The sequence below is a fragment of the Citrus sinensis genome, chromosome 8 (assembly GCF_022201045.2).
Source record: "Citrus sinensis cultivar Valencia sweet orange chromosome 8, DVS_A1.0, whole genome shotgun sequence".
NCBI classification, from domain to species: Eukaryota; Viridiplantae; Streptophyta; class Magnoliopsida; order Sapindales; family Rutaceae; genus Citrus; species Citrus sinensis.
In genome coordinates, this window is record NC_068563.1 from 29615264 (window position 1) to 29642336 (window position 27073).

Here is a 27073-nt window from a genome sequence, read left to right on the forward strand (position 1 = left end):
TTCCTTAAATTATCAAAACGTAGCTTTTTCGGTAAATAACAAAAGAAGTAACAAGGTATAATAAGGAGAGGCTCCTACGGGCTTGATAAGGTGTGGAATAAAAATTTTATTGGGCTTTTCCTCGCCGCTTTTATTTTTTGGCCCAAAGAAATTAAAAAAATTATAATAAGGAGAGGAGTTATAATTAAAGTCCGAATCAAGGTTGATATAGTAATCAACCAAAACCTAAGGAAACTATGGTAATTACAGCTTATCTGTCAACCAATACCTACCAACTCATTGTATCAGGTAAGATAGAATTACACAGCACCAAGATCATGAACCAATTAGCTAGCAAACCTGGAATAACAAACAAGTTCACTAACTTTGAGAGATCATATGGAAATTTACGGAAATGGTATAAAATTAAGAATCAATTTACAAAAAAAAGTCTTATTTGTCAATTTTCTTAACAAAAGAAGAAATAGCATTTTGAGTGAGTCGATGTTTATCGGTACACATTGTCTTATCACCAAAAAAAAAATCTCCATTGCCATTGTGGATCACGACAGATACGGTAGGCCGGCCATCTTGTTGGGGGCCGAAGTACTCTTTTTATTACTAAAACAAGAAGGTTTTTAAATGGGCTATTTGTAAGTTAACCTTAATTTTGAAACAATTTTGTAAATTTCCTTTTTGCCTTTTACCCTAACTTATAAATTTTCAACAAGCAAGTTAGTTAGAATTTATGCAGCAGTTCAAAGCCAACAAAACAAAGGCAACATAACAAAGAACTCTTCTCCAATTTTACCTCCTTTAAAGAACTTAAAATACTTTTACTAATAACCCTCTTTCTTTTTCTTCTCCTTTAAGATCAGCCATAGCTTTCTTCCTTTTTCACCCATCAAACTCGCCTCCAAAACGCTAACCATCACTAAATTAACCCACCACCTTTCCTCCACCTATTTATTGCATCCCTTTTTATTTTGTTTTCCGTTCAAAAAAAAACATGAAAGCTCCTTTCAGTTCCATGCAAGCACCAAAATATGGCAGTTTTTTCACACTCGGTCTTATTACAATATGGTATTCATCAAATATTGGAGTCATATTACTTAACAAATACTTGCTTAGCAGTTATGGATTCAAGTACCCAATTTTCCTCACATTGTGTCACATGATGGCTTGTTCTTTGCTGAGTTACGTTGCTGTGGCTTGGCTGAAAGTGGCACCAATGCAACACTTAAAGTCTCGAAAGCAGTTTTTTAAAATATCTGCTCTTGGGATTATCTTTTGCTTATCTGTTGTGGGTGGCAATGTATCTTTGAAGTACCTCCCGGTGTCGTTTAATCAGGCTGTGGGCGCCACAACGCCGTTCTTCACGGCGGTTTTGGCTTATCTGATGACCCTCAAGAGGGAGGGCTGGCTTACTTATGTGACACTCGTTCCTGTTGTTACTGGCGTTATCATTGCCAGTGGGGTAATAAGACTTATAACCTTCTTAATTATTGCATATATTATGATTTTTAGTGATTGTTATTTTTATTGTTTATTTGGGGAGTAAATATGGATTGAGATTTTATTGTTGTGGAATGGAATCACTGCTCATAAAAGTTAGAGCTGTTTTTGTCAAATCTTAAATATCAGCCGCCACGTGTTGCGTAGGGGGTCAACGTGTGGTGTGACACTGGTGCTCGACAGCCCAGCCACATCACGTATGGATGTAGTGCTGCGCTTTGATGCTACGAGGAAATATGGTTGGCCCCTCAGCAACTGGCTATAGCTTTTAGCTCGATGGTAACGCCTAATCGGCTAATCCCAACACCAAATTTCACAATTAACCGAAGCACAGTACTTCACAAATTGTTTTTGACATTTCTCAGGCTTTTAATCCTTATTAGTTTTCTCTTCTACATTAGCTTTGAATGTTCACGAGTTAATTTCATATGCTGATAACTGAAGAACGGTGAACAAATTACATACCGGTGAAACTTGTAAGCGTAAACATTGAACTGGCTCTTTTGTGAATGGACTCTGTTCGCTCGGTGGCATTACATCGAAAAAGAAATATTCCTTTATGTTTTTTGTTATTCAAATGGTGGTGTTATCTAGTGACCTTGTTGTTTCCTCTTACCGGGTGAAGGGAGAACCAAGTTTTCATCTATTTGGATTCATAATGTGCATCAGTGCCACAGCAGCTCGAGCACTCAAGACAGTCCTGCAAGGGATTTTGCTCTCCTCTGAAGGGTATCGGATTTCTTTAAGCTTAGCCACTTGAAATCTGAACATTTTCTGCATGTAATTCTGTTACTTATGATTGTGTGCTTTGGTTGATGTCTCAGAGAAAAGCTTAATTCGATGAACCTTCTCATGTACATGGCTCCAGTAGCTGCTATATTCCTTCTTCCTGCTGCACTAATAATGGAAAAAGATGTAGTTGGGATCACAATTGCACTTGCTAGACAAGATGTGGAGTTCTTATGGTATCTGATGTTCAACTCCTCACTTGCATATTTTGTCAATTTGACCAATTTCTTGGTCACCAAGCACACCAGTGCCTTAACTCTTCAGGTAATATTTCTCTGAATTTAGTTCAATCAAAATACATCATTTTAGGACCTACTAAGTGCGTTTGACTTTCAGGTTCTTGGAAATGCAAAAGGAGCCGTTGCAGTGGTTGTATCAATTCTTATATTCAGAAATCCGGTATCTGTAACTGGTATGGCTGGCTACACTCTCACAGTAATTGGGGTCATCCTCTACAACGAAGCCAAGAGACAGAGTAAATGATCTTCGCCAGTACATGTGTAGGAATTAACTTAGACAATATTAATTCATTTCATCCACATTGACGAAAGCGACAGTATATCTTGATCGATGTCGAAAACAGAGAAACCTTAAGCAAAAGGACATAGCACTAGGCTGTGTTCTCAGTTTGAGGAATATCAGCAAATTTTGTTTCAGGGAATTTTTTGCAGGAGAACTCTGGATTTTGTCCCTTCATATTACCCTTCATTAAATCTTTTTTTTGAGGTTTATTTATTTATAAGTTATGAATTAATTTGCTTGCAACCATTGTGTTCTGTTCATAAGGGCTGAAGTATCACAGTTATTATTTCGGCAATACATGAGAATTTTTCGTTGAAGTGTCCATTTTACCTGTTCCTACGAAATTGCAATCTTCGGTTAACTGAAAAACTGAGCAGCGGTGTCAAAACTCAAAACGATGTGTTAATCAATTCAATTAAATTGATCAGCAAGTAATTACATTGTGAAATGTACAAAATCAATCAGGATCGTCCATGTGAACACTCTGTCACCTAATATGATGCTATATTTTATAACTCTGCCGTTGTTACGCAAACAACCAGAATGGTTCATTCTTGATAAATTTCTGAAAGTTTCAAGTCAATTAAAGCCTACTCTTCAAAGCAACAAGGACAAAGGAATTGATTACATGTACAACAGTAGGATAAAAAAGCCAAGCACATGAAAGGAATTTTTAACAATCTACCGAACTACAAATGCTTGGTTTTCCAACATGAAGATTTACGAGAAACATTCTAAAAGCAAACTTAAAATATAGGAGTAACTTGATTCAACAAAATGCCATAGCCTACGTGCCAAATGACACTTAAACTTGAGGCTTGGTCTCATCCTCATCTTCTTCTATCTTGGGTGCCAAGTAGAATCTAATATAACCCATCTCAGCAATCTTGTATTCGACCACAACTGGCAATTCTGAGGATAGGCTGATAGTAACAGTATTCGACAGTGGAGTAGCCCTTGTGAATGAATTCATGTATCTCAGAGCAAAAGTCAATGACACTGGCTCATGCATTTCAATTATTGTTGCTTCTTCTGGCTGCAAAATTTTCACCACAAAAGCACGAAAGCAAATAATATATCAGATCCAGCATTTTGCTCAAAATACAGAATCAAGATAGATATTTACACCGGTGCATAAAAAACTAGCACGGGAAAATACCTTGTCTACTGTAGTATTTTGCCTGAGCACAATATTAGCAGTTCCAATATCACCTCTGGTAGAGAACTTCACACCTTCCTTTGTGACAGAAACCACGACTGATCATGTTCATCAACCCAGAAATTTAGATTTATACAAAACTTCGAACAAGAATGAAAGACCTTCAAATCTTGCAAACACAATAAGACAGTACCTGTGTCACCAATGCTGGCAAGATCTTTACAAATTCTAGCAAACTCAGCTGAAGGCATCCTTACAATGGCATGGTATTCAGCCTCCGGTATACCAAGATGCTCACTATCAATGTCCATCAGTTTCATCTCAAAATCAGCAATCTTATCTTGAGCTACAATTCAATCCATCCACCCATTGCCAAATGAATGGCAAACAAACATGTCAGTTTGACCTAACATGAAATGCTCACAACACTAAAACAAAAAAGAAATCTTGCTTCATTTGATCTGTTATGCTTTGGACACATCAACTATTAACAAAGTAACAAACTACATTCAATCTTGAACAGAGAAAGATTCACAAAGAACAGCTAAAAACAGAGGTGAATTTGAGACTCAGCAGCCAGCTTACTTCCTCAAACCACACCCCTTGATCAAAGCTTTACTTCACTCAGCAATTCATACAAATCTAAACTAGAGATTTGTAACAGCATTAACAGAATTTTAATCACTAGAGCAACAGAATCAAATTTGAATTGATTGACGTCCCTTTTACAAACAAATAATAGTAAAGCAAATGAACGCCATTATACTCTTCATCTTTCATTTATAGTGGAAGTAAGTGGAAACAGCAAAAATGTTACAAAAAAAAGTTATATAATCGACCACTTTTGCATCCCCAACTCTTGAAATAACTAACATGAGTCAAGAAATTGCAAGGACATATTTATTTATACATCAAAGGCTCAAATTCAAACAGAGGAATATATTCCTTATAAAAGCAGATACTCGCCAAAATTGAAGTCACCCAGGACGCAAATCAATAAGACAAAAAAAAAAACCTCAATTTGACACCAAGAAGGCAAAACTAAACTCTAATGAATATACAAATAATAATAATAATAATAACAACAAATAATTATAATAATATCACCTCACAAAAACGAAAAAAAAAAACCAAAATAAAAAAGCGAACTTACTGGGACTTTCAAACATGAAAGTAACGGTATCGCTGCCGTCGTCGGCCTTGAGAGTGATGATGTCATCGTTGCCAGCACACTTAAGCATCTTCGACACGTTATTGAGATTCATTCCCATAGAGATATTCCGGTCACAGCGGTAGTGCTCGAAGCCTTCCGATCTGAGCAGCAGGGCCACCAGCGCCACGTGGCTGGAGTCCATGGCTTGAAGAGAGAAACCGGTGGCCGAGCAGTCAAAGTTGGCATCGTTGACCAGCTCCTTGATGGCCTCCAGCACTTTCTTGAGAAGGGATCCTTGAACTAGCCTTAGCTCAAGCATTTTTGCTGCGAGTTTCTTGGGAAATTAGGGTTAGGGTTTGAAAGATAGAAAGGGAAAGCTTGAAGAAGGGAGTTTAAGGCTTTGGACTTATATTTGAGGGAAAGTAAATAAATTGGCGGGATGGGTTCCCGCTAAGCCTTTTTCCAAAGGCGTTGATCCAGTGCGGTAAAGCTTATAACACTAGCTACACCAAACCAATTATCTTTTTATAAGCAAAATAGTTTTATGAAAAACGCATTTCCGTAACTTTATGGGTTAAAAAACAGTGTTCTTTTTTTTTTTTATATTTCGGAAAATTAATGGATAAGTCTGTTTAACATGCGTGCTTCTATTACAAATCTTTTAAATGCAAAAATGATTATAGAATTCGATATTCAAATTATATTTTAATATATTAAAAACAATAATTACGTATTCCGTATTCTAAAATTATATACTGAATTTTGCTATAACCTCCATACCAATAATTAAAATTGCCATCATATTATAGAAACCCAATGGTTTAACTCACCATTAATAAAATGACTAATTATAATAAAATTATGTGAGTCATACAGTAAATTCATCTAATTAATGAAATTATGTCGTCGGCTTATACAGAAATTTATTATTATGCTATTACTCATAAATATTGTATGGCTTCGATACCTAACATATGTGATATTCTTTTAAATGTTCAGTGTTATTCTGAACTATGTGGGTCTATGATCCACACATTATTTTTTAAATAAATGTGTCATCGCATTAGAAATATTATATATATATATAAGAATAAACTTTCATGAAAGAAAATTAAAGAAGATAATACAATTATTGCGGAATATGCAGTCGTCTTAACTAACATGTGAGCTACATTATTGAGTATTGATGTCGAAAGTCACATTTATTTTGTCATTCAATTTGTGTGATGCCAATGTGTAACAATCCATGGAAGTGTAGTTAAACTGGGTGTGAAATTGACATACTATAATTTAAAAAGCATTTTTAAGAAATCATAAAATTCATTTTTTATCGGACAGTAAATATTTTAAAATACGAAATAAAATTCTTCTATAATGTAGATACTAATTAAAAAATTAGAATAAATTCAAACAAATACTGGTTAGGGTATCTATGGTGCAACATGAGAGAAAAAATTTATGTAAAATCAGTATGTTCAAGGTTTAAAATTTCAATTTACAACATTTATGAGATATTTAACGAAGTTGTAAGTATTAACCGATTGTTATATGAAAGTAAAAGAATTACTCAATTTATGTAGGAAAAAATCAGCCCCAAAGTTTTGATATAGTGATTTTAAGTTTTTTTTTAATTAATTTATGATCAGACAGAAAAAAAAAAAGAATATATATATATATATATATATATATATATATGTGTGTGTGTGTGTGTGTGTGTAGAGCAATATATTTGACCATAAAGACACTAAGAGGGCCACATAAACAACACCCATTGCTTTTTTATCGCTTACTTCTTGATATATTTTTTCTTTCCCCACAAAATATAGAACATAAGGCCATCTCCAATACTTAACACTATTTTGGTGTAACAACAATACAAAAAATGTACCTTTTTCATACCAAATTATTATTTTATCTCCAACACATTTACACTAAATTTTACACCAAAAAAATATTCTTCTTTTTATTCTTTTAATTCTCAAGAATTAAGTCAATTAACACAATAAATATTACTATTAATATAGATAATTAAGTAATAAGTAATTTTATATCGATTAAAAAAAAATAGAAAATTATGAACAAATTAAGATTTTGCAAAGAAGATCTCATTAAGGCCAAGCATCTCAAAATACTTCCAATAATATTGGCCAATATTTTGATGATATCGGAGGATCTAATAATGATCTCCCAGATTACTAAATAATTGTTCTAATTTATGCTGCTAGTAGTAGTAGCTTTTTAAATTTATGTTAATTTAATTTTTAATTTTTTATTTTGTAATATGTAATCTATTAACTAATGTTATTGACATTTTATATTTATTATTAATTTTTGTGTTGAATATTTTTTATTTAAAATATTAGTATAATATTCAAAAATTAAAATAATAACAAATAATAATAATAACTTAAAATATTATATAAAATAAGACATATATGTAAATAAGAAAAAGTAATGAAAATATTTGAGATTTTTTTTCTCTAACACCAAATGAATAGTGTTGCACCATATTTGATGCAATACTATTCATAACATCATTTTAGTGTTGATTTTGATGTTGCATTGAATACTATTAATAACACCATTTTAGTGTTAATTTTAATGTTATATTAGAGAAATATTTTACACTAAAAATAATATAAAAAGTGATTTAGTATTAAGTTTAGCACTACATTAGAGATGTCCTAAGAAGTCATTTTTATCGCCCTCCTATTAATATCATCTTCCAAAAATCAGTTTAAATTTTATCCACCGGCCCATTAAAAAAAAGAAAAAAAAAAGTAAGATGTAACCACTTCAACAAGAAGTGCAAAAATGATGTTGACGACGAGAGCGCGAGCTGCCAAAAGTAGTTAGTGTTATTTTTTTTTTTGGGATATTATTATTATTATTATTATTATTATTTAAAAGAACTGTTATTGTCTCCTTGCTCAGTGTGTACTCTCTTTACTTGATGGCCGCTGTATATATAACCAATCACTTTTCTTGGAACTTTATAAAATCCAGAAACAAAAAACTAGAAGCATATAAATCATATATTGCTTCTATTGATTGGCCAATCAGAGCTTGCCACCTTTCATTTGCTGCTTCGCAAGATGTCAGATCTCAAGCTCAGGCCTGAGATCTCATTCGCTGAAACCTTCTTGTGCAGTGCTTTTGCTGCTTGTTTTGCTGAGGTATTATTATTCTTATTTTTGTTAATTAATCACTCCCCTGAGTCTCTCCCTAAACTTTGCTTACATGATTTTTATAATGTGTATCAATCGGGTTAATTACCAGTTTGTTTTTTTGTAGTAAAGCTTAACTACACGCGCTTTGTTTGGCTTTTTGTGCATTTTTCTTTCTGTAGAGTTTGATTCTAGTTTCTGGGCTTGTTATTTGAGTTGTTAAAATGAAACTGTAGGAAGAATTGTCTATATTTTGATTTTCAGAAAACCACAAGATGAAATTGTGATTTAAGTGGAAATTTGAGCAGAAGTTTAGTTTGCTTTTTTCATGATGTTACCAATTTAAGCTTAAATTTGGCTAAAAAAAAGTTTGTCCAATCCACGTGTTTAATTTGGTTTGAATCGTTTTTGATTCTTTGAACTCGAGAGTTTCACATTTTAATATATGTACCTGCGCGTATCCAGCCTTAATCAACTTGTTTTACTTATTTAATCAACTATTTTAATATTTTTAACAACATTTGGTTTGATTTACTGAAATAACAAATACCCATCACTTGAATTTGGCTTGAATTTGGTATTTGACATGAGTCACAAGTTTAATTACTTCGTAGTTTGTTTGGGATCATGCTGCTTAATGCTTTGAATGTTGCAGCTGATCAATTTATATTTGTTCTTCTTCTTGTTATCGTTTTTAATGAGTTCTGGTTGCATTTACTAGTTATTTTGCGAATGGGTTTTGCAGCTTTGTACTATCCCTTTGGATACAGCTAAAGTAAGGCTTCAGCTCCAGAAGAAAACAGCCAGCGGTGATGGGGTTAGTGTATCTAAATACAGAGGATTAATGGGTACAGTCGTAACGATTGCGAGGGAAGAGGGTTTATGGGCTCTATGGAATGGCGTAATAGCAGGGTTACATCGCCAGTGCATTTATGGAGGCTTAAGAATTGGGTTATATGATCCTGTAAGTATCGTGTATGTTTCCCATTCATTGATGTGATACAAGTTGATCTTTATTCACAAAATGGTCATTGGACAGGTTAAAACCATTTTAGTTGGCGGTGATTTTGTTGGAGATATTCCTTTATACCAAAAAATATTTGCAGCTTTGCTGACTGGTGAGTTCATTTGTTGATTGCCTGCTGCGCTAAAGTGGGTAGATCTTACATTAAAATCTTGGCTTGCCTACGTGTAGGTGCACTGTGCCTGTTATTTCTTTGCATTTGATTTGTCATTTTGATTTGTTAGGTATATTCTAGTTTAACCAAATGTAATTAAAAATTAAAAAAAAATTCACTTGGAACAGGTGCTATAGCAATTGTGGTGGCTAATCCAACTGATCTTGTTAAAGTTCGACTTCAGGCTGAAGGGAAATTGCCATCTGGAGTGCCTAGGCGTTATTATGGGGCCTTGGATGCTTATTGCACCATAGTCAGACAGGTTAGTTTCTATAATAATTCTTTATTTGTGTTTTATATATTTAGTTATTTTTATTATTTCAAACTTTAGGAAGGACTGGGGGCCTTGTGGACGGGACTTGGACCCAATATAGCACGAAATGCTATTGTAAATGCTGCTGAACTAGCCAGTTATGATCAAGTAAAAGAGGTGAATTCATTGCATTGAGTCAGCTCGATATACTTTTTGACAGTTTTAAAGTTGTTGTTATTACTTCTATGATTGTTCTGGTTATGTCCTAATGTCTTCATACTTATGCAGACAATTTTGAAAATTCCAGGGTTCACGGACAATATTTTCACTCATATCCTAGCTGGTCTTGGTGCAGGCCTCTTTGCTGTCTGTATTGGTTCTCCCATTGATGTGGTAGGGTTTCTGTCTCCACTTCTACTTTCAGCAAAGAATAATAGTCTAGCAGCTCCCAATATATCAATATCATTATATAGGCTGACAACTAAAGTATGTTGCCTTTTGCTGTTGAAAAAACAACCAGCATATGTTAGAAACTATGAAGAATGTGCGTATTTGATCCTCATCAGCTTGTAATTTTCTGTTTTCCAATTGACACGGGTCCTCAGTGGGTGGAATTGTTTTCCAAGCTTTCTTTGTAAGTCTATAGAACCAGTCACAGTCTCTACATAATAGGAAACAGCATTATTGATTGGAGTTGGCACCATTGAATGGATGAGTAAAGCTGATGAACATAAATGTTTATGTGTGTTGTATAAATGCTTAATACCTCTTAATTTGAACACTGTTGTTATGGTTGTAGTGTAATCTACATCAGACTGTATCAAGGCTATAAAAATAAAAGTGTTCTTGAAGTTTTTTCCCTGTATTATGAAGTGATTTTAATAGGCTTATTGATGGATGAATTATTGAATCAATATTGGTTTGAATGCCATGCATCTATATTCCAGGTGAAATCTAGAATGATGGGAGATTCAGCCTACAAAAATACTGTTGATTGTTTCATCAAGACCTTGAAGTATGAGGTATGCTACATTAATTTTTATATTTTCTCTTTTTCAGCTTTTTTAGGCTTTAAGCATCACCTTTCACCCCAAAACAAAAAAAGGATTTTAGTTATCGCATTGGAGCAACTGACGTGTATAAAGTCTTGAAATTGATAAAAATCCTTGACACTCGGCATTTTATGAGCTGTTTAACATCTCTTAGAGATAGCTGGTTGTGTCCCATTCAGATAGTTCCATTCTTCACAGATTTGTTGGCCTGTGTCATATTGTATGAAAGACAGCTTGCCTTTTTCCAGTGAGTAGAAACTTAGTAAAGCTAATGAATTGCAGGGATTCTTGGCCTTCTATAAGGGGTTTCTACCAAATTTTAGCCGACTGGGATCTTGGAATGTGATCATGTTTCTGACCCTTGAGCAAGTAAGACCATAAAGCTGTTGTTGATTCTAGTCTTTCTCTATTATTTCTTTGCATTTTGTAAATGATTTTTGGTACATTTCATGCTATCTCTCTGTTACTTGTTAATCGCATTGTTGGTAGGATTTCTATTTGCTTCTACTTGACATATCACAATGATCTCAAAAAGGCCATTCTTATTCAGTCATGAAAATGCTTACCCGTTTTCTAATCTCCATGACAGGCAAAGAAAGTTTTCATCAGGGAAGTGTATTTTGACTGATTGAGTTTTACAAGCGGAACTAGCAGCTTTTGCTTGATAGTCCCACAAAATTATAGTTTTCCTGAAGAGAGAAAGTTGGCTCTGCACATATTACTTTCCACTGCCATTTATAGAGAGGGAATAGTATCTTTGTGACTATTCATTGGACTTGAAATTAGATTTATCAGGGGTAAGACTACAAGGTAGTTCTTCTCCATGTTATTTGATATTTGATACAATGCTACACTGTATTCTGAATGATGTAAAACACATTTTCTGAGCCTTCAACAAATATTGCTTTCATGTTCTATAATGTGAGAGAGAGGCGGTGCCAGTTGATGTGTGCAGCAGCTGCATTGATGTAACCTTGTCATACCATTGATGTCTCCTTATACTAATTTATATCGCTCCATCAGTTCTAACATATTGATTATTTTTTCAGTCTAACATTTAAAGGGATTAATCCAAATTACCAAACTAGCACATGCCATACATACAGTATCGTTAATTACATAGAAATCCTACCAACATAATAGCACCCTAAGGAAAAACGACAGATACCTGAAAGTCTACAAACCAGCCGCTTCATGCTTCCAAAAACCCTAGAACCATGTGTAACAAGCTAGCCGGAAACACATTATGTCTTGGAACCCAGGTAAACCCTAGCCTTGATGATGGATCCATTTCCGAGCTTGAACCCAGGGCTCACTGGAAACCCCACAATCTGCACTGCAGGCAGCCTGCCACCGGAAAATTTGACAACACTTTCCATATACTGTGGGTGAAACTCAGCTCCCCTGCTCGCCTCAAACTGACAAGGCGCTGGGTCAAGTGAGAATGCTAGTAAGTGAAGCAACCAAACTGCTTTAGCCAACGTTAAGAACTCGCCATAAAACTGACTCCTTGGATGGTTTCCAGCCAATACTTGGCGTTGCTGCTCCAAGTCTCCAAACAAGGACTCTTCCATTTTGGGATGAACAATAGCTAGATACTTCTTGGCGCAGAATTTGCCAAAATGACAGGTGGGCAAAATTCCCAGAAGCTCAACAGGATCCATGGCCTTCATATCACGGTATTGTGTGAAGCAGTCACGGCGGTACTGATCTGGGTTGATAAGTGAGGAGAGGCTACCATCCATGTAGAAAGTCTCGTGATCAAACCCTTGGAAGATTTTGCAAGAAATGTAGGACTGGAGTGCATACTTAGCGTGATGGGTTGATACAACCGAGGTTGCAGAGCTGTTGATGGTGTCAGGGCCATTGCCAGCTGCAGCCCCGATGGAACGAACAGCTGCAGCTATGTCCCAGTGTGCAGCGCGCATGAGGGATAGCAGCTGCAATGTGAATGACTTAGACGATTCTTTCACTTGGCACATTGTTACTTCAAACAAGTCCGGTGACGGTGCTGCTGCAACTGTTGATAGTAATTGGCACTATGTAAGATTTCTGCACTCATTTTTGAAATTATGTACATATTAATTCATTTCAATATTTATAATATACGTTGGTAGGAGGCATGATTTCGTACCTTGACTGCTGCAGTTGACTTTCCTCTTGGAAAGAGACCTTCCCTTTTTGCCTCCATTGTTGTTAAGACCAGTTACAGTCTTGAGCTTCTCCTTCAAGTTATCAACTTCAACTTCTCTAGCCTTCAGTTCCCTCTTCAACTCCGCCACCGCCACCTCGTACGGTGCCGCCACCTCGTACGGTGCCGCCACCTCCCTCACCAGAGCCCCACCGCTGACATCGCCACGGCGACGACCACCACCAAAGCTCCTCCGCTTAAACCTCTCTCTCAAAACACCAATCTTCCTGAGCTCCCCCACCACGGCCACGTCAGCCACCCTCATTCTCTCCGGGTCCCACGGGCAATGCGCCTCTTGTAAGCTCACGTAGGCCCTCTTCATCGCCGAAACGGCGTCGAATACCTCGTTCATTGTGGTTTCTAATTCCATCACTCTCTCTATACTCACCACCTTGCTGCTGTTATCAATCCCTCTCCCTTTTGTCTCTTCTTCTTCGTCATCTTCTTCAGAGGAGTCGTTGCAATCGTCGTCGTTTTGTTCCCCGTATTCTTCGACGGCGACATTTTGGGAATCTTGACGGACGTTCGCAAGTGGGTGAAGCAAGCAAGAAGCAGTCACTCTCTGTATCAGATCGGAGAAGTTTGACACCCTTGTTGCCATATCTCCTTTCTTCGTCGCCTTAAACGGACCGTTTCTGTCCAAAAGCACCCAAGTGAGAGAAAGCCAGTAAGCAGGGATCAACTGAGTAGTTAATGCTGCAACGTTGCCACTTTACTATATAAATTAATAACCCTCTGTCTCTCATCCCCCGCTCCCATGTGGTTACGCAGATAATAATAATAAATATTGATACCGTCACGTCAAATTATCAATATGGTTTGTGAAAGTAACTAGTAGGTTTACAGTGTTATCATCACATGTATTTAGATTTTTTTAGATATGCTCCTGTATTACAAAGTGTATATATCTAAATAAGAAAAAAAATGAGATTGAAATTTGTCAAACATATGAGTTCGAGGTAAAGTAGTTGTACAAAAGTCAGTCACAGAGAATCAAGAGTTTCTTTTGTTCAATGATTCAACCTCTCTCATCTTCAACTCTTGGTTCAAAAATAGGGCTTGCACATATTTTTTAATCCCCTATATTTGTATCATGTGTATTTTTCAATTAATTAATGAATGTACACTTGATAATAATCTAATGGATGATGAAATGTGCATGACTTGCATCTAAGATATTATTCAACTTAATTGTAAAGAAGTTAATTATGGCCAATATTGTCATTTCATTTTATTATACTATTGAGTAAACATTTCAAAAAAAAATGACAACAATAATAAAATTTTAAGGACTATTATTAGGTAAACAGGACACATAAGTAGTGTAGCTAACCTGTTAATGTGGCCATTATCAGATCGCAAAGTGAATCTTGGTCGGTTTTGTTTGTGTAACAGATCTCTGTTGAACTGAACAGAGTTCCAAAACTCCAAGCCCTTTGGTTCTACTTCCAGGTCATTTGGGTTGTTCTTTTCCTTCCTGAAAGATTACCCAAAAAACAAAAGAATCAATCTTTTAAGAAACTATTTGTATTTCGTGCCAGTGAACGGAAGAGTAGAAAGGGAAGGACTTGTGAGGTTTTGGGACACTTATATGGTTTAGATTGCAAGTTGGTAGCTATGATTAGGATCAGCATCTAGTTTGAGCTGAGAGTGACTGGGGTATAATGTTTGTTACTCACATTGATTCTGCTAGTGGTTGCTTTTTTATCCTAGATTCTTTGATTCCAAACTGATGAAGTCTTTTTAGAATCTAAGATCAAATGACTATGATAACAATTGGGTTGATGTAATTTTTGCTTTATCACATACAGAATCATTTGCCACTGAAAAAAGAAAAAAAGAAAAAAGCGGAAAGCTTTTAGTTAAGTTGAAATGGATGTGTCGAAGTACTGGGTTCTGAGGAAAGGTGATGGGGTAGGCTCACAAGCTAAAGAGGGTCATCCCACGTGACCACATGAGTGATTTTGTAGTGAAAATTGAAGCCAGTGTTAGCCAATTGTGTGCCTATTTCATATTTGAAAGGGCAGAAAGTTAATTTGGTGCAAAGGTTTTATATTATCTGTAGGAAATAACTGGTCTTTCTATTTCTTAAGCTCTTGATCCTAGTCCAAACGACCATGCTACTAAAATTAAATAGGCTTTTAATCTCTGTAATCTTTGATTCAATTCTGATGTGTTTGATGAATCCCTGAAAAAATCTGCTGTAATGATTGTAACTTGAGTTGCTGAGTCTGCAAACAAGATTGTATAGCTTGAAATCAGAGGATCTAAAAAGTTAAGAGAGAAAGTGGGGACTATGAGATCTGATGTGATAATTGCATTTGAACATAATGTTGTTGATTGAATTGCAGCAAAGCAAAATTGCATGAAGGATGAGCCCAAAGAAAAAGCTAAGTTTCAGTATAAGCCCTGTGCCAAGCAAATGGCAGTCTCCATGGATGAAATCTTAACAGCATCAAGGTTCAGTATTACATCAAAGGTTAAGATGATTACCTTGAACCGCCACGGCGCATGGAACAGAGGAACACACTAGGGATCATTGTCTTAGTCTCACAAATATAGAGAGAGATGATATTGGAGACCGATACAATAACCAGGTACCCCAAAATGCATGACTATATAATGATCATGTAGTATACTGATACTGCAGTAAGGACATGACAAAAGAAAGGTGTTCAATTTGATAAGAACCTACAAATGTTTTAACTCAAAGTCACCACTCAGAATTTTTTTTCAAATTATCGAAGATTTGGATACTTCTATTCTAACATTATCCAATACTGATTGCATGCATTTTGTGTTGTGTTTTGCCATTTAAAGGATTTAAAGGTGCAAAAGATGGAAAGATTCTTCATAATTAAATTTTTCTCTGTGATAAATTTGGCAAGTGCTTTGCTGTAGTTTGTTGGTATTCTCCTGTAAGTATTATCCTAGTGCTTTGCATTGGGACAGACCGGGACGCTAAATATCAAGGACAGTAAGGGCAGTTTGATTAATTTTCTCTTGTCATTATGAGGCTGGTGTTGAATGAGGAAGGAAAATGATTTTGGCAGAGGTGTTTGGAGTCTCAAGCTTTATCGACAAAGTACATGGCTTGAATGAAAAGGACGAAACAGCGGCTACTGGTTCTGGCTGTATGGATTATGCATGTGAAACTGTTAAGTTGATGCTTTTTGAGATTCTTATCCTTTCAATCAGAAATGTCATCAAGAATTTAGTTTAAGTTAGGCAAATGTCGAGATCTCAGTAGCGAGTTGAGTTAAGATTGCGTGTGTGTGTGTGTAATATAATATAAGATAATACATAACATGTATGTCAAAGAGAGGTTGCCGAGCTCTTAGGTGTCATTAGCTATCAAACCCCTGCAATTGGCGTTAGCGATAAGCTAATCACAGGAAATAAATAATGCATCGTCCTATAATGTTTTCTGATTTCTGGACGATACGTCGTCTTGTTTTTATGCAACACGTCAACATGTCGTACACGTATAATAAACATCAGCCTAAACCTGTATGACTCAACGTGCAATTTTTTTTTTTTTAAAACAAAATTGCACGACATGTCTCTTTGTTCATAAATTAATTTACTGCATGCAGGTTTTAATATTAATGATAGCACGACATTATGGTATAATTTTTATCATGGTATTAAAGATTTTTCATTTTTTTAACATCTTCAAGCATTCCCCAATTCAGCAATGAACATTCTGAATCAAAGCTTAAGTCCTTTACTAATTACTGTTCTGCTTGATTTTGACTCTTTATTTGAAGGTCGGTTTATCATTTTAGCTGTAAACTAGGTTTAACTTTGATCACTCTCGTGTGTGTGCTGAAATTACCAAGTACGTACAGAATGAAATTACAGAACAAATTTGTCGTTACTAAATGGAATAATGTCTTAGCTGAGGGTTAATTGGAGAAGTACAGTTGCTGCTGATCATTCAGAGTAATTAAGGTAAGCTCTTTGAACTGGATCTTTGTCCATTCCAGCGTCAGAATGCTAAACTTAACTACAAAAGAAGGATCAAGGAACACAATTTCTTTATTTACAAACTAAAACTTAATGAAAGCTCAAATTGTTTGACGGCCACATATTCTAAACTAAATGTCGAACTTTTCAAGCGCCAGCTCAATAGGAACGGAAAAGTGGAGCTCACTCAGAACCAAATTAATGACGAGTGAGGGTAAGTGGCTCTGGTCTATTGCTAGCTTATGTGCCTAATAATTTTGAATACATGAGTTTGAGTCCCAACAATGAATGAGACTCGACTTTTTTTCTCATGAGAGTTTATTTGGTTCTTCTCTTTAGGGTATAATAATTTTTTTTTAATATATATTAAGCAAGAGTCGTTATTCGGATTGTACTATACTAAAATTATAAAGAAGAACCGTGATTATTTTTTAATTATAAATATTATTTGAGTTACGATTGTAATATATCATAATTTAAAAAAAAATAATAATGACGAGTGGGGATCATTACTCCACATTTCGCAATCGAAAAAGTTATTTCCCCTTACTTTAACCGCGACTCGCGCCCCGAATTCAACGCACCATTTTGAGAATAATTGAAAACACACCGTTTCGACGCATTTTTCCTTTCATTTTCATGCGATCGAGGCCTTTTACTTTTTGTACAACAACCGCAAACAATAGCAATAGTTTTGCACCTGCAAACAGAAATGCACTCTCTCATGCCCAACGACGGACGAGCCACAGACAACGGACCACCGCCATCACGCGATCGAGGTCTTCGTTGCCACCACCGACAGTCACGCGACCATCCTCATCCACTCACAAAGTTAGTTTATTGGGAAATGAGTATTGGTGCTGGAATTGTTGTTGCTGGAAGTGATTATTGGAATTGTTGTTTGATAATTTTAAATTATTTGGCTGATTGGGAAATGATTATTGGTGCTGGAATTGTTTTGGTGCAAGAATTGTTACTGCTGGTAGTGATTATTGAATTTTCTGTGCCTTGAGATGGAGTGTGACAATTTTTTTCTTTGTTTTAGGTAAAATGATTAGAATTCTCATTTGATTTAATCTTCTTCAGAGTTTTTAGTAAAATATAAATTGCAGTTTGTAGTTTGTGGAAGTTCTGTAACCTAGCCAAATGTTGTGGTTGAAAGCAAAAAGAAGGATAAAGCATGTGCTGGCGACGTCGTTTTGGTTTGAAATTAATTGAAGCATATCCTCACCTACGTGCTGCCCACCTTTTTCGGCTAAAATTAAAGGGAAAAAAATAAAAGAATAAAGTAAAACGACGTCGTTTTTCACAATTTGGGGCGCGACTTGAGGTTTGACCTGGGGTGTGTAGCAGCGCTGTTTCGCAATATATGATTGGTCGGTAGGCTCCCCGCTTGGGCAATTACTCTCTTCAACAAAACTGAATGCAGATAGGACCAACCATGCAAGTACAAGCACGAATTTCCCAACTACCCATTCTATTCAAACATACAAGTAGGCGATAAGGTTTCCAAGATATTTTAGCAAGATATTTTCTGGGTCATCAAGACGCCGACTTTCCGTACAACAAAGCTACTAAAATAAATATCTTCGCAGATGCCCATCTCCAATCAATCACCGTGACTTAGAAAGATTAGACTTAGAAAGGCAAGTGTGAAAAGATGGAGCGTGTGAGGAGGCCAGACAGAAGTGATGTTCACTTGTCAAAGGAGGAAGAGGCTAAAATGGAAGATGAGGTGAGGGAGAATTTTGAAAATTTGGCTCCCAAGCGCCATACTAAGCCTCAGAGGAGTGACTATTCCTCTCAATATGTGGATGCTTTTGCCAATGGCAGTGATTCCAATCAAGAGTATTCACAGTTTCAGCACCTCCAAGCAAACGATTCGCAGGTTTGTTTCCATTTCGAGGTAAAATTTTAATTTGTGCGTATATCGGGAGTGGAAACCCGGGTCTATTGCTTGGAAGGCAATTATCCTAACCGTTGAACGACAAACGCATGCTGCTCTAATAAATATTCATGTTAATATATTTCCATCAATGTAATCTTCTATTTTGGTTCACTTGTGCTTTTCTAATCGCTGCCGTATGCTTCACGCCTTCATCCGACAGCAGAAGCTCATTTGGAATGGAAGCGAAGTGACAGAGGAGTTCCAGGAGACTGAATACTACAAAGATCTCAACCGCATTAACAAGGATCACCACACGGTACAACTATCCCTGTCAAATTTCATTTTTCATTTTGCAACTCTTGCAACAGTGAAATCATATACAGAACCCAATCATAACTTGCCACGCGCACTAGATCTGCCCTCGCTTATTCAAATAATTAAAAGTTCAAAGTACTTCAGACCAAAAAAAAAAAAAAAACTTGCATAACACGGTTCTGAAAATGAAAAAGAAGATGTTACGTCTGGAACATGATTCATCGTAAGCCTGTCTTGTTTTCTTGTTTCCAGACAGGAACAGGATTTATCAAAATGGAAAATGCAAATGGCAAATCCTTCATCCTAGCTCCGGACAACGACGATGCCCATCACAGCTCCTGCAAGGGGAACCCAGCGACTAATGAGTGGATTCCATCTGCAGATGATTCGGTACTTCAACTTCAGAGAGTGTGTGTGTGTGTAGTGATCTTTACACTGCCCCCACTTGATTGCAACATTTCTTTGTTTCAGGTTGTTTTTTCTTCAGACAAGCCAAAAAGGAGTGAGAATTGACGACAAGGCCTATTGTCTTCGAACAAAGAGCAAGACGGCGTTGCCAGCTTCTTCTGTCTTCTGCTTTTGATCAATGAGAGCTAAGAATGGTTGTGTGGGGTGTGTTATGTAGCCTGTAGATGCTTGTGGTATTTGAATTGTAATTCTAACTCCTATGATGAATTTATTATTTAATAAGCATCAGCTCTGTTCAGAGAAAGGTTGTATTTTTGAAGTATGGACTATGGAGAAGTAACCTTAAATGATGGCTAGTCTTTTTGGGGTGGCACCCACTTGCTCATTTCTCTTTGAGGTAACTTGTGCTTAAGTGGCTTCTCTTTGCAGCCTTTACTTCCATTGAAGAAACTAATCTTTTTCTTCAGCCAAAAAATGTTGCCAAATAACTCTCGAACCTTTGACGCGGAACAAGAACATCTGAATTCAATAAGCCTTCGCTCCAAATCTACTGGGTTCAGTTAATCAATTACTATCATGAAATTAAAGAGCAATGCGAGTGATACACCTCTTTCATTATTGAATTTAAAAAGCCAAATGCATTGTCCACCACAATAGAAATGGGAAGGGAAATTTTTTGTAGAACAAAATAGGTAAGTGTTTGTGTAGTGAAGAAAATTCCCCAAAATCGTACCAGCGTTTTGCCCTGCTTGCTACACTGGTGTCAACTTGGACTACCGTCAACTTGTGATAACCATGTATATTCATGACAAACAAGAGCAGGCAGCGTTTGGAAGCAGTGCAAAATTTCTTCAACGATCATATGAGAACAAAGTTGATAGTAGATAATCAGATATAAATTTTTAAGAAAAGGAAAGAAGAAATGAAGCATTTACAAAAACTCTATAGCTAAGTGGAAAAACAGCTTGTTTGTTGAAGTATCTCATCAAAACATATTGCAGAACTCTATATTGTAATGCCATCCACTTTGTGATATTTGTAACTATTAAGTGAGCATACAGCTTCTGTGTTGAAGTATCTTACCAAAAATTCAAACCTGATAACAACCAAATCAGTGGGATCTTTCTGAAGTTCCAAAAATGAGGAATATATTGCATAAATGGAATTGTCAAAATGTAACCGATAAAATGCCTCTGATAAGTATCCGATCTGCATTTAATAAAACAACAGAAAGATAGAAATTCAATTTTAGGGAGAAACAAATGGAATTATGCTTTTAACCGCGTCGACTGTCATAACAGAAAAAAACTAACAACAATAAATTAAGCAATAAGGACCAGGTAATTCAACTATGAGTGTTCTGTTACCATGTGATCAAACCTTATCTGTCACATGGCCCAAGTCCAGGAACAAACAGCGTATTCTATTGACCGCTATTTCCAGAACATAGAAGCAACAATAAGAATATTGAAGGCCAATGAAACAAAATTTCAATAGACTCGCACCTTCCTCCAGTTACAAACTCTCTATCCCAAGCCCTGACAACACCCTCCATACTGCCCACCCCACTTCCGAAAAGGCTCATCTGTTTTCCGCCAAAATCACACTAGCATTAACTAACGTAAATAATGATAAGATTTACTTATATGGAAAAGAACAGTGATTTTCTTCTGATTTAAGCTTTTCAATCATTTCACATTTCCATGCTAGCTAGCAGGTACTAAAACAAGAATAGCTGGAGCCTTCAGAAAGAAAATAAACAGTCACTGCAGCAGTTACCTACTTACCTTATTATTGTCTCAAGCATGTTAAAGGTCACAGTTTGTTACCTACAATTTGTTATCACTGTCTAAAACATGACAAATAACAAACTGGGATCTTCAAGAAGTTCCAGACATGAGCATGTAAGGAATATAGCTCATATTTGGAATTGTCAAAATTGCTATTGATATGAATGGTTCCGACGATATTCCACCTGCATTCATAACACGATGGTCAAGTAAATGATAAATTGAAAGATAGAATTTCAATATTGAGGAAAAACACACTGGAATTATAATTTTAATGGCATTGATTACAATAGCAGAAAAGAACAAACAATAATAAAAACGCATGACATTAAATTATGCAAAAGTGTTTTATTACCATTTAATCAAACTTTAAGCATCATATGTGGAACAAACAGAGTTTTTCTTGTGATTGCTAGTGCTTGAACACGTAAGCAATAATAGAAGGGTATATAAGGACATTATTGAAAGAAAATAGAAGTCAATGAGTTCTGGATGAAATGTAGAGCCTCCAGCTTTAACATTTCAATATACTTGCACTTTCCTCCAGTTACGAACACTCTCCACTGACCCCCTACCAAAAATGCCGCATTTCTCTTTCATCGGAGCTACATTGGATTGACTACTGCAAATAACGATAGGATTTACTTAAATATAGCAAGTAAGTTGCATCTCAGTCCGTGTATCAATCATATGGAAATGACGATAGCATTTTTTTCTTCTGCTTTAAGCTAATCAATCATTTCACTTTTCCATGTTGCCCTAGCAAACTCTAAAACAAGAATAGCTGGAGAAGTTTTACCAACAAAGCATTTTCTTACCCTTCCAAAAGAAAGTAAACAGAAACTATAGCAATTACCTTATTATTGTCTCAAACATGTTAAAGGTCCCAATTTTCTATATACCTTAACAAGCTTGATACAGTTACAATTCAAAATTCAATCACCAAATCTGGCACAGAATAAACTCCTTAATGTTCTTTTTGTTTTTCTGACACATTCGAAAGCTGCAGGATTAATAATAATACAAAATCTTTCAACATTATTAATTTTTTTTTCCCTTAGAAAAGGGAACCATAAATCATCAAACTTTATCCTTCTCATTATTCACCTAAATCTTCTATTAAAGAATGGTAGGAACATTCAAAAGAAGCCCACTCAATCATATTACAGTTTGAGATAGCCTTACAATGTCTTATTCCAGTACCATGGTGATCCAAGTTGTATGTTTCTTGTTCTGAATTAGTGTTAATAAGGATACAAATTGGGGCAGATCCTCTATTTATTCCAATATGCAGGCTACAGCTGTTCCTTCCACCCTAATTGTGGGTAGTGAATGTGTAGTTTTTGACTGACTTTAACCCTAGAAGTGGATGCTAACATTTCAAGTCTATGAATAGATGGGAAACAGAAATGAAAAACTAGGACACCCGTATTACATGAACGTAGAAGAAATTTGTAAGCAAAAAGGGATTTTCTTCTGATGTTCGAACATCCATGCGAATGTGTTCAGATTTCCACAATATAAGTTTACCAAATATCAAGCTGTGGTTACTGTCCTCAGAGATCAATGGTTCCCCAGAAGCAAACAAAAGAAGAATAAAAAGTCAAGATCAAAGAGCCTATGGTGCTATAACCAGTTATGCTGCATATATTGTAATCCGTGTTGCGCCTATACTATTACATAATTATTATATTGCAAAGATAGATTTTCTTTTTACTGTGGTTTAATTTTTTGAGAATTTCCATCTCCATGTTGTGCCTATACTATTATGTCTTTCTTGCCTAAGAAGAGATTGTCAATCTGCAAATAAAATTTCAAACTCTTCCTCTCAGAATATCCTCTACCTAGAAAGATAAGGAGAAGACCTAATGGTCATAAAAGCTATTGCTCTATTCTAAGCTAAAAAAATTATGACATCTACTTGAAGCCATTCATGTTTTAGAAGCAGAAGATAAGCATATGCACATCCCACACCCTAAGAAAAGAGAGAGAATAAATAAGATATAGTCACTATCAAAGGCAAGGAGCCTGTATCCACATGCTGAACGAAAAACTAGAGACATATATATGACAAAGTTCCATTTCTGTATCTTCACATATTGATCAAGTCCACCCAAGGAAAATTTTGGCACAAAGGAATCTGTTAATGCAGACATTAACCCGTCATGTGCTTGAAACAGTTATTGATTTACACCTCTTTTTTGGATTCCAAAACTTGATGGACTGTGAGGAAAAGTTCGCAATTAGACCTCGATCTGAAATTATATAGTAGAGGGAACAAAACTGGAAAAAATGTCAGCTTCAAACACAAAAATGTTAGTATCAAACCGATAGGCAGGAGCCTGAAAGCCTGAAACCCCTGTTCCCAACACATATTGAATAAGAGAGCACAACTAACTCTAATTATATGATATACCATAGATTTGAATGCATTTCAGAAATGGTCCCTGTGGCAAATCCCAAGTGACTGATAGCTTTTGTGCAGTATTAAAGTCAATTAGTGATTTAATAAGAACAGAAAAAAAAATGTAAAAATAGGGATCTCACAAGGTAAAGTAAGAAAATTAAGCACCTAAGAACACAAGCCGATTATTTAAATCACCACCTTCAATGTGAAGAATTTGGTATTCCAAATAAAAAGAAATTTAAAAAGTTTTAAAATCTTTCCGATGAACTACTATCTTCACTAAAAATTGTTATATAGATTGTCTAAGGTTAGTTCTGGTCCCCTTTCAAAAAAAAAAAAAAAAAAAAAGGTCAGTACTTGTCATCCCAAATTGCTAAATATCACCGAGAAGATACATGCACTACCCCAATTTTACTCTCATTTAGTTAATAAACAGAATACCTTTCAAATCATCATTAGCTGTAGCAAATTCTGGAGACTTGTTGGAAGAAGAATCTGCATTATCTTTGTTTACTTCAGCATTTGGAGAAGATGATTTGACATTATCATCATTGGACTTGAATTTTGTTAAGGAAGCATCAGAAGAAGTATCCATATCGCTTGATCCATTGCTGTTTCCATCTATGGAGTCCGTTGTGTTTACGTTCTTTCCACCACTCTGATCCACAAAATATAAAAGCACACAATTCAAGAGTAAAATTGTAAAACATACTCACTACATGCTTAGATGAGCCAGCAATAAAAAGTTTTCATTTGAGTAGCGCAAAATTGTAATACAATATTGAAAAGAAATAGCAACATAATACACGATCAACTTAAGGCAGTTGTAGGGGTGTTAATACATAATTCAATTTAGATTTTGTGGCTTTAAGAAAGACACATTTAATAGAACAAATCGAAAAAGAAAACCCACTGGACAATGACACATATGCATGGGTCAAACAATTCTAGGTTGTTCTTCAGTGGCAAGGGAATCTATTCATAAGTGATGAATGGACAGTACAATATATATAGACTTCTCTCTTAAGGTATAGTAACCATACCATCTGAGCTACGAGTGATTTGTCCTTGAGCTCTTGCTGATGTTTCTCTGTCACCCAAAGTGAGTTTAATACATAACTCTCAAATCCTGGAGGTGGAATGATTAGCTCATTTTCCTATCAAACATATGAGATAAAGCATCAACTAATTAGTTTATAGCCACCAAATCTCAAATGATAACTGGTGGGCTACATATTTTAGATCTTAATGCAAGTATATATGTACAGCAAGTTTATGCATGTGTGTAAGCAAGTTAATGCAAGTATATATGTACAGCATGTTTATGCATGCGTGTGAGTGAGATTGCATGTAACATGTCCAAATATAGCACATCAATTAGGAGGCCACTACCTCTTCTGTCATAATATCCTTATCTTTTCTCGATGCTGCAATAAGTGAACAGCCTACTTCTTGAACAGGTAAATTGGCAGGGTTTCCTGGAGGATATGGCACAGACTTGGATGTCAATGAATTAAATTGATGAGAAGATGATGAGATGCCTTGAGGAACTAGCTCAGGTCCCTGTAATGTGAACATAGTCAATTTAACCCTTAACATATACAGTTCCTCGAAAAGGAATTTGGAGGGGAAAAAAAAACTGAATCTTATAACAATGCTCACTATTAAAGGGGACCTCCTTGATCCCATTGCACTGACCCCGGAGTTGAAAGCTGCCAAACACACACATGAAGCACAGTACATAATTCTTTTTTTACACGTATAGCATCCTAACGGGATAAACTCCAAAGTAAATGCTCCTGTTGAGGCAGCTTGTATTTTCGTTTTCTCAGTTTAATCAGGATCGCTATAAAAAGGCTTAAGAAGATATCCAAGAAGTTAATAGCTGATTTTAAATAGAAAATAACCTATCCACCGTATGGTTTCCTTCAGAACTTAATTAGCACCACTATACAGTAAAGATGAAAAATATCTTTACTGAATTTAGCATGAAAATAGGTGCATAAACAAGGTTGAATAAGTAACTAATTCAAAAGATGACTACTTAAAAAAAAAAATCGTTGTAGCAATCAATTCTACAATATTGAACTGAACCAAAGGTACGTCTAGGGACATACAAGAATCAGCATCAGTTATCACGCGTGAAATTGCTTGATGATTCATCTCGTGCTCTCCTAGTGGATGAGGATCAGTCTGCCGTCTAGCTCCCATCAGTTGTCCAATCTAATTAAAAGTACAAACAGTAAAGAAATGACTAAATCACGTCTAACAGCATAAATAAAAAAAATCCACCGAATGGAGAAAAAGGGGATAAAAATTTAATTAACGAGCACCATCACATTCGGACCCTCCCCTGGAGCATGGCCCCTTAGCTGCTGTGATCCATACATTTCGTAGAATACTAACCACCACTCGTGCAGAAAGCCATCGGGGACATCAATCCCTAGAAAAATGAAAAATACCAATAAATATCTGTTAAAAACCAATAGCCATTAGCACAGTTTAGCAAGTTTAGAATGGAAATTTACTTCACCAATTAAAGAGTCCCCATCACGTGCAGATAGCCGGCAACTAGACAACAACGACAAAAAGTGCTCTACTGTGACCCCCAAAAAAAATACATTGAAGTTCATGGCTGTTTTTGTCGTTGTCATCAGGTTGCGACTCGCTAGTCGCTTTTTGATAATCTCATTCACAAATCCTTACACTAATTATGAGAAGAATGCAAGTAGATTACTGCTCGTGATCAAAATAAATTATAAATTGATTCTAAGTCAGTTAGCAGGACTAAAGAACACTAAACTTTCTCTCAAATGACTACTAAATAACAATAATTTTTTTTAATCGCATGAATTAAAAATAAAAATGTAATAAAATACCCGGAGGAAATGAAGGATGCAGCACGACATTGGCCTCTCTCTTGAAAATATCTGCAGTTTGATGCATGTTCTTTTTTCTCATATAATCATACAAATACCTATCAAACCTGCCGAAATGAATAAATAAAAATAATTAACCTAAACAATCACATTAAAATTAGGCAAATTAGTTTAAGAAAACACTTGAAAATTATTTTAAAAAAAAAACTCACATCATACGGTGATCCCAATCAGACATGATTGATAAAGAGCCTTTGAAACAAGGGAGGAAACTACTTTCAAATTGTAAAGAAAAAAGTAATTGTTTTTGTTTTTGTTTGAGATACAGAGATATGGTGAAGGGAGAGGGGACTAGAGCTCATGCAAGAACCAAATTCAAGTTACCAACTTGAGGATGTTTTTGAGCAGGTACAGTCAGTATATATTTTGTAATTTAAGGACCCGGGACGTGTCAGTCGT

General features: G+C 35.7%; 6 protein-coding genes across 18 annotated transcripts; 3 read left to right on the top strand and 3 right to left on the bottom strand.

Annotated features, from left to right (window-relative positions):
• The first annotated feature begins 661 nt into the window (after nucleotides 1–661).
• On the top strand, nucleotides 662–3090 carry LOC102627105 (probable sugar phosphate/phosphate translocator At3g11320). The gene is made up of 4 exons (XM_006488387.4): nucleotides 662–1456; nucleotides 2120–2223; nucleotides 2319–2547; nucleotides 2620–3090. The coding sequence occupies exons 1-4, from the start codon at nucleotides 989–991 to the stop codon at nucleotides 2764–2766; spliced, it is 948 nt and encodes a 315-aa protein (XP_006488450.1). The 5' UTR covers nucleotides 662–988; the 3' UTR covers nucleotides 2767–3090.
• A 238-nt stretch (nucleotides 3091–3328) lies between these two features.
• LOC102627400 (proliferating cell nuclear antigen) lies at nucleotides 3329–5532 on the bottom strand. Its single transcript, XM_006488388.4, has 4 exons — nucleotides 5118–5532; nucleotides 4158–4310; nucleotides 3965–4062; nucleotides 3329–3841 (listed from the first exon to the last, which is right to left on the bottom strand). The coding sequence occupies exons 1-4, from the start codon at nucleotides 5434–5436 to the stop codon at nucleotides 3611–3613; spliced, it is 801 nt and encodes a 266-aa protein (XP_006488451.1). The 5' UTR covers nucleotides 5437–5532; the 3' UTR covers nucleotides 3329–3610.
• A 2541-nt stretch (nucleotides 5533–8073) lies between these two features.
• Nucleotides 8074–11687, top strand: LOC102627988 (mitochondrial uncoupling protein 2). Its single transcript, XM_006488390.4, has 9 exons — nucleotides 8074–8293; nucleotides 9030–9248; nucleotides 9324–9402; nucleotides 9591–9724; nucleotides 9794–9892; nucleotides 10004–10108; nucleotides 10663–10737; nucleotides 11050–11136; nucleotides 11357–11687. Exons 1-9 carry the CDS (start codon nucleotides 8213–8215, stop codon nucleotides 11393–11395), a joined length of 918 nt encoding a protein of 305 aa, XP_006488453.1. The 5' UTR covers nucleotides 8074–8212; the 3' UTR covers nucleotides 11396–11687.
• Nucleotides 11688–11818: 131 nt separating this feature from the next.
• LOC102627701 (protein GRAVITROPIC IN THE LIGHT 1) lies at nucleotides 11819–15747 on the bottom strand. The gene is made up of 4 exons (XM_006488389.4): nucleotides 15452–15747; nucleotides 14292–14435; nucleotides 12902–13593; nucleotides 11819–12787 (listed from the first exon to the last, which is right to left on the bottom strand). The coding sequence occupies exons 1-4, from the start codon at nucleotides 15496–15498 to the stop codon at nucleotides 12012–12014; spliced, it is 1659 nt and encodes a 552-aa protein (XP_006488452.1). The 5' UTR covers nucleotides 15499–15747; the 3' UTR covers nucleotides 11819–12011.
• Nucleotides 15748–18391: 2644 nt separating this feature from the next.
• Nucleotides 18392–19923, top strand: LOC102629509 (uncharacterized). 2 transcript variants are annotated; one of them, XM_006488399.4, is made up of 4 exons: nucleotides 18392–18833; nucleotides 19039–19131; nucleotides 19383–19520; nucleotides 19602–19923. In XM_006488399.4, the coding sequence occupies exons 1-4, from the start codon at nucleotides 18588–18590 to the stop codon at nucleotides 19641–19643; spliced, it is 519 nt and encodes a 172-aa protein (XP_006488462.1). In that variant the 5' UTR covers nucleotides 18392–18587; the 3' UTR covers nucleotides 19644–19923. The 2 variants fall into 2 exon arrangements, with proteins under 2 accessions (XP_006488462.1, XP_006488463.1); XM_006488400.4 differs by having other exon boundaries at nucleotides 18431–18815.
• Nucleotides 18927–27073, bottom strand: LOC102628283 (uncharacterized). Of its 12 annotated transcripts, XR_008051040.1 has the most exons (13): nucleotides 26827–27070; nucleotides 26615–26721; nucleotides 26069–26178; nucleotides 25853–25958; nucleotides 25398–25447; nucleotides 25128–25298; nucleotides 24779–24892; nucleotides 24177–24393; nucleotides 23523–23583; nucleotides 21326–21513; nucleotides 21044–21123; nucleotides 20622–20747; nucleotides 20121–20387 (listed from the first exon to the last, which is right to left on the bottom strand). XR_008051040.1 is itself a non-coding variant. In XM_025102123.2 (10 exons), exons 1-10 carry the CDS (start codon nucleotides 26850–26852, stop codon nucleotides 21381–21383), a joined length of 1095 nt encoding a protein of 364 aa, XP_024957891.1. In that variant the 5' UTR covers nucleotides 26853–27070; the 3' UTR covers nucleotides 20455–21380. The 12 variants fall into 12 exon arrangements, 2 of the variants coding, with proteins under 2 accessions (XP_024957891.1, XP_052288173.1); XR_008051039.1 differs by adding an exon at nucleotides 18927–20085 and having other exon boundaries at nucleotides 20272–20387; nucleotides 20622–21513; XR_003066860.2 differs by lacking the exon at nucleotides 21044–21123 and having other exon boundaries at nucleotides 26827–27073.

Excerpts from the sequence above, each read along its gene's own strand:
- LOC102627105 (XM_006488387.4), top strand. The coding sequence starts at position 989 with ATGAAAGCTCCTTTCAGTTCCATGCAAGCACCAAAATATGGCAGTTTT. Across the intron at positions 1,457-2,119 it reads GCGTTATCATTGCCAGTGGG|GGAGAACCAAGTTTTCATCT; the intron begins GTAATAAGACTT and ends TACCGGGTGAAG. Across the intron at positions 2,548-2,619 it reads CCAGTGCCTTAACTCTTCAG|GTTCTTGGAAATGCAAAAGG; the intron begins GTAATATTTCTC and ends TTTGACTTTCAG.
- LOC102627400 (XM_006488388.4), bottom strand. The coding sequence starts at position 5,436 with ATGCTTGAGCTAAGGCTAGTTCAAGGATCCCTTCTCAAGAAAGTGCTG. Across the intron at positions 4,311-5,117 it reads TTTCATGTTTGAAAGTCCCA|CTCAAGATAAGATTGCTGAT; the intron begins GTAAGTTCGCTT and ends ATTGAATTGTAG. Across the intron at positions 3,842-3,964 it reads AAAATACTACAGTAGACAAG|CCAGAAGAAGCAACAATAAT; the intron begins GTATTTTCCCGT and ends AAAATTTTGCAG.
- LOC102627988 (XM_006488390.4), top strand. The coding sequence starts at position 8,213 with ATGTCAGATCTCAAGCTCAGGCCTGAGATCTCATTCGCTGAAACCTTC. Across the intron at positions 9,403-9,590 it reads ATTTGCAGCTTTGCTGACTG|GTGCTATAGCAATTGTGGTG; the intron begins GTGAGTTCATTT and ends CACTTGGAACAG. Across the intron at positions 10,738-11,049 it reads TCAAGACCTTGAAGTATGAG|GGATTCTTGGCCTTCTATAA; the intron begins GTATGCTACATT and ends AATGAATTGCAG.
- LOC102627701 (XM_006488389.4), bottom strand. The coding sequence starts at position 15,498 with ATGATCCCTAGTGTGTTCCTCTGTTCCATGCGCCGTGGCGGTTCAAG. Across the intron at positions 14,436-15,451 it reads ATGCGCCGTGGCGGTTCAAG|GAAGGAAAAGAACAACCCAA; the intron begins GTAATCATCTTA and ends GTAATCTTTCAG. Across the intron at positions 12,788-12,901 it reads AGTCAACTGCAGCAGTCAAG|TTGCAGCAGCACCGTCACCG; the intron begins GTACGAAATCAT and ends TACTATCAACAG.
- LOC102629509 (XM_006488399.4), top strand. The coding sequence starts at position 18,588 with ATGGAGCGTGTGAGGAGGCCAGACAGAAGTGATGTTCACTTGTCAAAG. Across the intron at positions 19,132-19,382 it reads TTAACAAGGATCACCACACG|ACAGGAACAGGATTTATCAA; the intron begins GTACAACTATCC and ends TCTTGTTTCCAG. Across the intron at positions 19,521-19,601 it reads TTCCATCTGCAGATGATTCG|GTTGTTTTTTCTTCAGACAA; the intron begins GTACTTCAACTT and ends TCTTTGTTTCAG.
- LOC102628283 (XM_025102123.2), bottom strand. The coding sequence starts at position 26,852 with ATGTCTGATTGGGATCACCGTATGAT. Across the intron at positions 26,179-26,614 it reads GCATCCTTCATTTCCTCCGG|GGATTGATGTCCCCGATGGC; the intron begins GTATTTTATTAC and ends TCATTTTTCTAG. Across the intron at positions 25,959-26,068 it reads GGGAGGGTCCGAATGTGATG|ATTGGACAACTGATGGGAGC; the intron begins GTGCTCGTTAAT and ends ACTTTTAATTAG.